Raw genomic sequence first — 11608 nt, 5'->3', positions numbered from 1 at the left:
CTGCTCTGAAAGTGAGTCTTCACTTGTGCACTTGAGCTTGCTGAAACCTGAGGGATGGATAACTATAAATGTGGGCTGCAGCATGGCCTGTAGATTAACTGTGTGTTAATTAAATAATGATCATTGATGCAGTAATCTTATTTATGTGTGACGATACAAACTCTTCTGAAAGGCCCCTTCATGTTTTGGAGTGGGCTGGTCTTTTTGCAGGATGTGCATGCATAGAGCAGCGAGTGAGCAACTGGCAGGATGAATTTTGAGGTTATTCACGATTTCACTTCTTTCTTGAGGGAAAAATTTTAGTGGCCAAGTATCCCAGTTTGTGTGGTACGGGTGACTGGTTTTGTTTGCAAGCTACCTTGACAATTCCTCTCTTGCAATCATTAAACACAGTAGGTGCTCCTGCCCCTTCCCATGCTTCAAATCCAACAAGCACAATGCAGAAAAGAGCTTAAGTGCTTCCTAATGAGAAGCAGTGAGGAATCCTGCTGGCAAGTCAGCCCCTTGAGAACAGGCTGTTCTCTGCACTCAGATGTTTTATAGATCCAAGTTTTGCTTCCCCATTCCCTGCAAAAAAGCCTTAACCAGGCAGAGTTTTGTGCTCTGAAATGCTGGGCAGACAGGAACTGTAACCACTTCAACACTTAGAACAGAGGTTGTACCTCTGGTTGTATATGGGGACTGTGAAAACATCCAGGCTGTGTACCACTGATTTGTCTTCCAATGAGAAATCTTTTATTTGAGAGCGCAACAGTTGTCTCTTAAAAACAAAACAACAAAACCAAACGAACAATCAAACATACCTCCCCAACCCCAGAATGAAAAAAACCAAAGCAGTTGCGTCTGTCTGTGCAGTGCCATGCAATCCAAAGCAGTCTGATACCTGGCTTGGCTCTGCTGGGATCATAGCAGGGGAGCTGACTTGAGCCAATGAAAACTTGAGGTCCTGGATGGCCTTTTAATTGTGTTCTTGCAAGGATTAGGGATTTGTCATCTTGCTCTTGAAAAAAGGGCCTTCATCATAAATACGTGTACTTAAAGCATGATACCATGCTTAGTGAACACACAAATTTGTGCTATGTCCTGAAGCCCTTGGACTTTGAAGTATTGAAGTTACTCTACAAGCTGTTGCTGAGGGAGGAGAGAAATGATTTGATTTATGGAGAGAACAAGAGTGGTGTGACTGTGAACCAGCTCCTGGGGAGCTTGGGGGAACTCTGCATGGACACCATGCTACTGCAGAGGAAGCGCTTTCTCCCCCGGGCTTCCAGGGATCTGCAAATACTACTCTTTGTATCCCAGTCTAGTATCCCAGCAGGCTGCTGGAGGGCCACTTTCAGCACAGCACACAAACATACGCTTCATTTTAGGCTTCTCCTTAGTCATGTGAAGTCACTGGTAGTCCTCAGAAGCTAAGCTTAAAAATGCACTTTTGTGCTTGAGATTGGATTTGAGACCAAGGACAGAACTCATTTTTTGTCAGCTCTGAATCAAAACAATTCCTGGGGATGAAAAAAGCATCTACTAAGAGCTAATGAATACAACTCTTATTGGCGTGGGCTTTTTGCAGGATGTGCATGCGAGTGAGCAACTGGCAGGGTGAATTTTGAGGTTATTCACAATTTCACTTCTTTCTTGAAGGAAAAATCTTAGTGGCCAAGTATCCCAGTTTGTGTGGTATGGGTGACTGGTTTTGTTTGCAAGCTACCTTGACGATTCAAAGCAAAGCTATCTCTCCTGCAAGCTGAGGCAAACAAATACATAAGATGAAGAATACAGAGGAAAAGAGAATGGCCAAATTATTTTTAGTAAATACAAGGTAATGTAGTTGTCAAAGGCACAGATTGCAGAAAATCTCTGGTGATAATTTTGAATATATGCCATTGCTGTGGTGGTATTTGTATTTCTCTCAGAGTAAAAAAAGGATGCTGCTGCAGAGGGATTTTTTGCTAAAACCCCCAGTGCACCAGTACTTCACTTAAACCAGCACCCACTATCAGTACCGTGGCTTCACTGTTTCAGTTGCACAATCTGACCATAACTGATTGCATGCAGTTATTTGAAATGCAGCTTTTCCTGCTGCCAATTACTTTGTTTACTGCTTGTGTGTAAACAATAATGCCTCCCCTCACGGGCATAAAGGCAGATTAACAGCAGTAATTACTAAGCAGATGTCTGCAAGTGAATACCCATTTCTTAGAGGGAGATTATCTTCTGCACTGGCATAAGGGAAAGGGATTCTAAGCAGGTGCTGCTGTCATCCCACAAGTGATGTGAGCAGCGTGGGGCTCAGCAGAGGGCTGTCTGGGTCCTGAATCACTGTTTGCAGGGTGATAATCATTGACCTACTTGAGATCAGTGCTGAGAGATGTTTGGCATTTAATCTGTAAAAGTGACCACCAGTGACTGAACAGCCCTCGGTGCTACCCGGATGTGGTTTTTGTCAATTGTTTTTTTCAGTTCCCAAGAAATCTAAGGCTGTGCTTTCAAGAGAACTCCACACCTAGACTGAGAGCCTGTGTTTCCCAATAGCTCTTTTCCCACGGAATCGCCTGAAAGGTGCAATCAGCACTAAGCGCTAAGTGCTAAGCTTATTTAGGCAGTCTTTGAACTTGAGAGGGGGTTCTTTAGTAATCCGGTTGTACTGCCAGGACTGAAATGTGTTCAGAGCAGCCATTTGGTGCCCTTGAAGCCTCTCCTGGCATATACTGTTTTTCAGCTAACAACCACCTTGCAGCCTATCCAGAAAAGCCACTACTGGCTTTTGGCTTGTGGCAAGAGTTTGCCAGTATGTGAGGACCTGTGTACCTGCAGAAGAGATGTGGCTGTGTCCTGGTTCATTGGGCACTTTCAAATCAGCTATCTGGATTTCAGAGGCCACCCTTTTGAAGCTGAGAGACAAGACAGAGACCTGATTTTCTTTGTGTGGACAAGTCATGGCACTGCCTCCATTCCTCTCCTGAAAAAGAACGCCTCTGCATGCCAGAGCAGGGAGTGGTGATCATGAGTCTAAAAGGAAGGCAGAGACTCTGTTTCTCCAGCATCACTCAATAAGCTGATATGGGGCGGGTTCGTTTCTGTAAGCAGAGGACACTCTTCTACAGCAGTGAAATAGGTTTGCCTTTGGTATTGAATCACTCTCAGACCCAACTCATAAACTGCTGACTGTCTTGCTCAAGAGGCCTTTTTTTGGTGAGCCCCTGGGACTCATGTGAACATATACAAACTCTGCATTTGGTTCTGGCTGCCAGTTTGACAGAGGAAAACTGGGAAATTTAACCTTGATTTATGATTGATGTATTTTAAAAAGGAGTCAAAAAGCAGATTAAAAAAGCATTTAGAGTGTATGGGGTTAGAGATATTTCAAAGGTAATCTCCTACCTGTAGGGAGCGTGATTATTTTTCAGTATCTGAGGTTTGCTTTCTCATTAGTGGGTGACGACAAAAGCCATTGTTCCTCCTGCAGGCCCCGTTTCTGTCTGAGAGCCGTGCAGAGATTAGAGCTCTGCAGGCTGTGCTTTGCAGCCCTGCAGGAACCAGCCAAAGGCTGTTATCTTTAGACAAACGCAGATAGCAGCCCTGGAGGGGGAGGCACTCAGATAATGTGTGAGGGGCTGCCACAGTGGAGAATTTTCTGGGAAGTTCAACCAATCTCTGGAAGTGTGTTCAGAGAATAGCCCTGTGTACACGTGAGGAATTGCAAAGGGGAGAAATCTCCACATTTAAAGACACTCTTTTCCTTAAGAACACAAGCCCCTGAGTTAATGTTTGTGCCATGAAAAGTACCCTGGGGACATGGCCCACAGCAACACTACCCAGTAGGATGTGGGCCATCCTACTTCCATCTGCCATTTCTGTTGTCCAGGTCTTTATGGGCTTGATCCCACAAACCTTACCAAAGAATTCAATGGAGCATTTTACCTTTCAGTCCCACAGACACAGAGCTGTCCATATAACTGTCCAGCTGGACAATGACCTGGCTGACTGTACTTCACAGGATCTCTGTGCCCATACAGGTGGCAAGAAGCTTTGGCTAGAGGCTACAGAACATTTATTTAAAGGATTTTCTGCACATATGCACATATTGTAATGGCTAGAGTTGTAAAAGTGAAACTTTCATGTTTGACAACTATATTTTTGAATGGTGAAAGAGAGATGAGGGATGTCAAGAGGAAGGACAAGGAATGTAGCAGTTATCTGGAGAAATTAGTAAGCCTGGTGTCATAAAAATCTCAGCAGTCCTGAGTGAAACTGAAACACAGACAAAAAGGCAGATGAAAATATTTTGGATATTGCTCCAGTGGTGTTGAACCAACCACAAAAGAAGATGCTAACCCACTATTTTTCTGGTTATGCTGATAGCACACAGTATTACAACCTCTTGCAATATTATCATTAGTCTCCTGCTGCTTGGTAGATTCTTTAATTACTAGATTCTTTGGCCATCTGCTTATTCAGGAATTTCTGTTTTATATTTTTAAAAAAGCACCTCCGATAGAGCAAGATAGTTGCACCCCTGCACCCTTCAGAAACAAATGGGCAAAATGGAGTTTTATTTCATGAACCAGGTGCTCTTTATTCATCAACTGTAGAACACAATTTTTTTGCCAAGCCTTTTTTTCTCCTCATAATTGCTTTGTTTCAAGTCCTGATTTTGTGGGGTTTGGACTGGCAATAGTCAACAAATGCAGCTTGTTTCTGTTTGGGTGTCTGCAGGCGATTTTGGTGGTGTTCATCCAGGGGCTTTGAGCAGCCAGGTCTAGTGGAAGGTGTCCCTGTCCATGGCAGGGGGGTTGGAATGAAATGATCTTCAAGGTCCCTTTTAGCCCAAGCCATTTTATGATTATATCTCTTGCTATAAGAACGACCCCAATGTCCTGTCAGTGTTGATAGCTCAGCTTGTTGCCAGCTGCAGGGGTTTTTCCATGCTGGAAAATGCTGGCATGCAGGCAGCCATTCCAGTCAGCAGACAAGCCCTTTCCATTATAAGGCAAGCTGTGGATATTCAGGTGCAAAACCTCCTCCTCTCTCAGCCTAACAACTCCATGAGGCCTTAAATCTCACCGGAGCTGGCTTCTCGTGCTATATTAACTCCTGTCTTTCCAAACTTAGGGTTCCTGATGGGACGACGGAGATATTGTTGGTGTTTATGGGAGCAGACGGGAAGCGAAGCCATCCGTCTGGGAAGCCGCCTCTGCCCCTCGAAGCGTAAGTGAGGCAACACCAGCGCTGCGGAGGCAGAGGTAGGAACTTACTCAAGGTGTTTTGTGCTGGGAACAACACCGGTACCTTAAAATGCTCTGTGGCTTTTATTTTCCCTCTACAGTAGACGGAAATAAGCACAAGAATAACCCACGAGGAGACAGAGTCTGGAAAAAGCCTCCAACCTCCCGTGCCCGTCCGGGAAAGCATCCTCCCCCCTCACTGCGTCCCCCCGCGCCCCTGACCCTGTGCAAGCCCTCGGCCAACGCCGCCGGGGGCGGAGGCTCCCGGCCGGGGCGGGGCGGGGCGGGGCTCGGCCCAAAACACCGCCCGCCCCGCCCCGCGGCTTTAAAATGGCGACGGCCGTGAGGGGGAGCTGGTAGAGCGTAGTCATGGCTGCCGAGAGAGTGTCTGTGGCGGTGCTGCTGGCGGCGGCCCTGCTCTTCTTCGCTGGCGCCGTGCGAGGCGGCGAGCTCCGCCCGCGGCTGGTGGGCGCCCCGCAGACCATCGACGACCCCGAGAACGATGAGGGGCTGGAGCGGGCTCTGCAGTTCGCCATGACGGCGTACAACAGGGCCAGCAACGACATGTACTCCAGCCGGGTGGTGCGCATCATCAGCGCCAAGAGGCAGGTGAGCGATCCGGGGGGCGGCCCTCTCTGTTCGCGGGGCTGGGAATGAGGCCGGCCGGATTCCTTTGGAGAAAGGGCACACGGCGAGTCTGAGGGCCTCTTCAAGCTGTCGTTTTTTCCCCACAGAAGGGGATTAAAAGTCTTTTTTCATATCTTGGCTTGTCTCAGTCTGAGTGACCTTGAGTGCTGCGCGCTGTGGAAGTAGCCAGTGGCTTCCCTGTGCTGCTCGTGAGTTAGCACGTGTCTTTGTTTATTGCTAAGGAAGCTGCTTTGAGGGACGTGTTTACTTGGATTTTGTTTCCTGTTTCTGAGAGGATGCCAAGTGCCTCTTTGGTGGAGGTTGCCACATACGATTCCCTCTGTACTTTCGGAGTCTGTTTTCTATCATGTAACAGGAACACTGCCTGCCTCTCTGCCAGGCTTGTCTCGGCAGAGAGCCCTTCTCCGTGTGCTGTGAGTAAAGTTGCCTCTGCTGACTTGTCTTGTTGCAGATCGTGGCTGGAGTCAAGTACATAATGGAAGTGGAGATTGCCCGGACAACCTGCACGAAGCCAGCAACTGATATCCAGCACTGTGCTTTCCATGAGGCGCCCCAGATGGCCAAGGTAAGCTCCGGGGTACAGCCTGCTGACTGCTTCAGTTTCCACCCCCATCCCACTGGCTGGCTTAATACAGATGGCTGTGGTCAGTGTCCCCTGTCTGCCTCAGCCGACATCAGAGACTTTATGCCTTTATCCTTGACAAGGCAGAGCAATTTCTGCCCTTGCAGAACTTGTCGTGCCAGTTGTCAGAGAAGGCAGGGCCTTTTGGCTGCTTTGTAAGTGGAGCTCAGGCTGGAGCACTGCATGTGTCTCAGTCCTTTTAAGAAGTAGTCATGGTCTGGATCAGAAGGCTATGTGGAGGAAACTCTGCCAAGCCTCCTGGCTCTCAGTCCAGGGTCCTCAGTCCCCGTAAAATTCTCATCTCTTCTTTCCCTTGGTGATGTAAACATGCTTGGCATGCTTTCCTGTGGGACTTGTATTGCTGTGAATAGAGCTTTGGGCAAAGCACTGCCCAAAGGAAGCAGATCACCCTATCTCTCTGTGCCCACCAAGCTATTACACAGGCATTTTGTAATGAGTAATTGAGCTTTTTGGGTGGGAACACCAAGTTCGTCTGGCCTTGGTTTTTCCATAGTGCTTCATTCCTTCTGCTGATGGCAGTGATGGGCTGTATGTGCCCTTTCCTGCACGTGTGTAAGGTCTAGCTGCACATAAGAGAAACACGAAGCTGGTCTGTACCACTCTAGCAACTGCAATGATTTGACACAGGTGCATGTGGCTTAGCTGTGCCTGTGGGCTTATGTTTGAGTATTGTCTGTGCTGAAAGCTTTCCTCTGTGAATGGATAAAGGAGATAAAGCTGAGCACTCAGCACTGCTGAGGATCAGATTATTTCTTAGGGTTTATTTAAGAGATGTGACTTGCCCTGAGCCCTGTAGTGCTGCTCCAGAATACTTGTCTGGAGAGGGCACATCTAGAGAGCCACAGGAGTGCAGAACAGTGGTAAATAACACTGTTTCATGCTCTTATTCTGATAACTACTTTTTTTTTTTTCCTCTCCTTAGCACACCATTTGCAACTTCGTAGTGTTGAATGTTCCTTGGCGAAACCAAGTGGAGCTGCTGGAGAGCAAGTGCCAGTAAGCCTACCTAGATTCCAGCAGAGACCAGCAACCAGTTCTTCAGATTTAAAAGAAAGAGGCAATAACACAAATTGAGATGGGCTTTATCAATGCCTATAACTTGGCTACTGACATATGCTTGTGCTATGCAAATTAAACCATGTAACTTCACTTTTAAAGCACAGTATGATCTCAACTTTTTCTTCTTTGGAATTATTATTTTAGAGCAGCTGTTTTGGTCTTCTTACAGCTTTCCCAATGAATTCACTCCAACATCAGAATTCTTATTAAAACCCCTTGGTATCCACGTTAAATGACTACTGTAAACATAAAAACTTAATTAATAATTGCCATGATGTGTGGTTTTCTTTGATCGTCTGCTGTCTTGGAGGGAGGGCTTGCTTTTATTTGTCACCTATGCTATCCTGCCCAAAGAATGGGATGAGAAGGAATATGTGGCTCTGATCCCATAGGAAACAAACCATGCTTCCTTCTTCCTTAACCTGGCTTCAGGTTTTGAGTAAGAGATGGAAGCCTTAGCTGTTTTCACTGAAGGAACTCTGCTTTGGAAAACTTTTGATCTTGGGAAGATTAGCTGGTCCTGAGACTGTAATGGTTTTGGGTTCTGGCTGCTGTGCTGTTTTGTTGTAAGGCTGTAAGGAAGGAGGAGGATCCCCTTGAAAAAATTACATTTTCAAGTAGTAGGGGAAAGGTGCCAGGTCAACAGAGAATCTTGGGAGTGGGTGAAGGTGCTGAGGTGAGCAGTGGGGGTGCTTCTTGTTTTTTCACAGTCCTGGTAGTACATTTCCTGCTTTATCTTGTGTCTTGGCTTTTCTGTACTTTGAAGTAAGCCTTTTGGTGTAAATCTCACCCACGCATACAGGGAGTCCAGCTCCTGGGAAGTGCATCTTACGTGGGTTCCTCTTCTTCCCAAGGGAAATGCAACTTCCCATCATTGCCAGGGTTTGCCAAGCTTGCAGTGAACATCAGGCAACATCTTGATTCATGTTGTTGGGAGGATGAGCTGGTTGCCTGACCCCAGAGATCTGCATCTGGGTTGTGTTCAGATCCAACAGGAATAAATCCTTGTTTTCCCTCCTCGTCACCCCATTCTCAGTGCTCTGCATATAGGTGGCCTGTTTTTTCTTGCCAGCCAGGTCAGTGACTCTGCATGTTTCCATCTGCTGGCCCTGGAAGTCCTGGGTCAAGCTGCTCAGGTGTCCTCACTTGTCCTTCTCTAAGTCCTCAGTTCATACATGCTTATTACCTGGCTTCCACCTGTACAAGCACAAGGCAGTGATGAAGGGGTTCCCTCGTGCTTTAGGTGAGTTTGCCTCTGTTATCCTCTTGGCTTGAGGACAGGTAATTGCATTGGTCTCCTTAGAAAAGAGTCTAGGCAAGAAATGAAGGTACAGATAGACATAATGAGTAATTTCCAGCACTCTGTTCTATTTATTAGCTATCAGCTCAGAACAGCACGTGGGAAAAAGAATGGCTGTGCCAGAGAAGATGAGAGTTTGAGTGTTAGGAGCTCCTGAATCCAAAGGTCTTGCATTTTCCTGTTGAAATGCCAGTGACTAAGGGCATGAATGAATGGCACAGATTACTCCATGCTCACAAGCTGCTGAGTGTCAGCCTTGGTGATTATCCCTGTGTGCTCTGCACCTGGAGAAGTGCCAAAAAGGCCTGACCTAATTTAAACACCTTCCACTGTGGGCTGTGTTACTTTGCATTTGCAACAGGCTAAGAGCATTAGTGGAAGTTCCTCTGCCAAGAGCATTTTGCTCCTCAGGTCTTTTTGCTTGGCTGGCTGGCGGTGATGGGGCCAGCTGAGCACTGAGCCCTCATTTGTTAGCTGCATTCTCTGCCTGACTTTTTCAAATGTCAGTGTCAGATGTGAACAGGGATGTGCTTGTTTCATGTAATCTCTTGCTTTGCTTTGCTTGCATCTGATGGATCAATTCTGGGGCCATTCTTCCTGAAACTTAGTGGGGTTAGAGCTTTGCTGCTGCTACATGAACCCAAGGCTTTTTCTTGGCTCTGGTTCTCAGGGATAGGTTTAGGGCCAACCATGTGAGGAGTGTAGCTCTCCTTAGCACTGCCTGCACTTGCAGGCCTGTGCTCACATGGACTTGTGGCTCCCAGCTCCTGGGTCATCATTCCCTGCTCATGCTGCTCCCTGGGTTGTGGCCCTGCAGGGTTTTTCTGAGATTCTTGAAGCTGTATCAGCACTCCTGCCAGGTATGGACACCTCCCTGTACACACAGCTGAAATTGCAATTTCCTGCAATTATGGAAGGAAATGACCATGTGAGGATTTGGGTCATCCTGCAGCCCTCAGTCTAGGCCACTCAGAGCTGTTCCTGATGTGCATGGGCTCAGTGTACACAATATTCCTTAGCCTAAGACATGGAGACCTCTCAGTGAGTGTCTAAAGATGCTTGGCTGGTTGTATTCATTGTTAACATGCAATGCCTTAGAATCCCTAGTGTGGATCCCTCAGAAGGTCAAATTTACCCATCAAACACACATCCAGTTTTGAATCTTGGTGCTTTATCTCTTGGCATGGGAGAGGGAAGACTTCATGTCCCTTTCTTTGTGGGATGCAATGGTCACCTGGAGATCATTTCTGCAGGGTTAAGCAGGAAAGTGTCCTAGTGCTGGCTGTGCTGAGCCTTTCCATGACTCATTTCACCCAGCTTTGGTGGTGGCCTGCAGGTGAGAAGGTGGGAGGGCAGGTGCCTGTTTCTCCTCTCTGGGCAGCATAGTCCCAGCTGGGCAAGGAAGGGTTGAAGAGGACCTGCAGGCTTCACAAATCCCTTATGAGTGCTTCCCTGCTGACCCTCTGGCATGGGCCACAGCTCACTGGGACAGCAGACCTGGGGCAGGACCCAGGGCTTGAGGTGACACATGCTAAAGCCTCTCTTCTGTGTCATCACTCACTCATGTGGCATTGCCCAACCTCTGGGAGCTGATGGGCTCCTGCTGGTAGGTAGGATTTTGCAGCAGGGAAGAAGAGAAGTTCAGCTGCTCGTCCCCGTGATAAGCTGGTGGATGAGTCTTGGGGTGTGTGCTGGACACTATTTTTAAGCTTTCTGGAGGCAGATGTGGGGGTGTGTGAGCATAGGGCTGACAACTGGAAAACGTTTCCCTGTTTCCAGCTGGAGAAAAACCCCCAGTGACTCATGATGCCCTCACTGTACTATGCCTTGCTGGGAGGCACTGTCCTCTCTTCCCCACAGGCTGAGAAACGTCATACCTTGTGCCCTGCCAACTCCAACACTTTCCAGCACCCAGCTGCAGAAGAAACTGGGACTCAGTACATGTCAGGGAATGGATTCTGTGTCTTGAGTATAAAAGTTAGCAAGAGAAAAGTTGTTTCAGTGAAACAGTGATGCTTACCCTAAGCATGTCCCTCTCTGTTGTCTTAGGTGAAGTCTCTTCATCTCTACAGGTGAGTTGTGTGGATTTTTCCCTTCTTGTGGGGCCAAGGAGGGAAGCCCTGGCATCCCTGGAGGAAAATTACCATCTCCAAGTGCTAGAACTGGCTAAAAGCAGGAGGAGGCTGGAGAGAAGATTGGCTGGGCATTAAGGGTGACTGTGGTTCACAAATGCAGCCATACAGTTCTCAGCATGTTCAGAGGAGAAGGGGCACCAGAGCCAGTGGGACAGATGCTCTTCACATACCATGTTGCAGCTCACCTGGGTGAAATTGGATGTACCAGGCTCCATCTGTGCAGAAACACAATTTGGTGAGCTTGGGGGTCACAGAGCTGGTTCCAGAAGGGATATGTGGGAACTCTTCAGGAACAGGCTTCTCTCAAGACAAGCCATAACCTATAAAATGAAATTAGTTTGGGGCCTCTGAGCATGGCTTGGCTGGGCAGGTTGGCTAATTGCACTGACCTTCCCTTGGTAAAACCCATGGGACTGGTTAAGATGACTACAGATTTTTAATTACCTACTTTTCCCTTTTCCTTGCTGAACGGCAGGTCTTTTCACTGCTTTCTGTGTTAGCCAGATAACATAGATGGAAATGTTTTTCCTATTTAATCTGACATTTTCAGTGTCTGCTGCACACCTCAGATGGTTCGGTGAAAATTATTTCTTCTGTG

The 11608-nt window shown here is 47.4% G+C and overlaps 1 protein-coding gene across 1 annotated transcript; it reads left to right on the top strand.

The window, feature by feature from the left end:
- The first annotated feature begins 5551 nt into the window (after positions 1-5551).
- On the top strand, positions 5552-7845 carry LOC116441342 (cystatin-like). The gene is made up of 3 exons (XM_032103114.1): positions 5552-5834; positions 6325-6438; positions 7439-7845. The coding sequence occupies exons 1-3, from the start codon at positions 5595-5597 to the stop codon at positions 7514-7516; spliced, it is 432 nt and encodes a 143-aa protein (XP_031959005.1). The 5' UTR covers positions 5552-5594; the 3' UTR covers positions 7517-7845.
- The last annotated feature ends 3763 nt before the right edge of the window (positions 7846-11608 follow it).

This window comes from Corvus moneduloides, chromosome 3 (genome assembly GCF_009650955.1).
Source record: "Corvus moneduloides isolate bCorMon1 chromosome 3, bCorMon1.pri, whole genome shotgun sequence".
NCBI lineage: Eukaryota > Metazoa > Chordata > Aves > Passeriformes > Corvidae > Corvus > Corvus moneduloides.
This window is presented reverse-complemented; position numbering and strand designations above follow the sequence as displayed.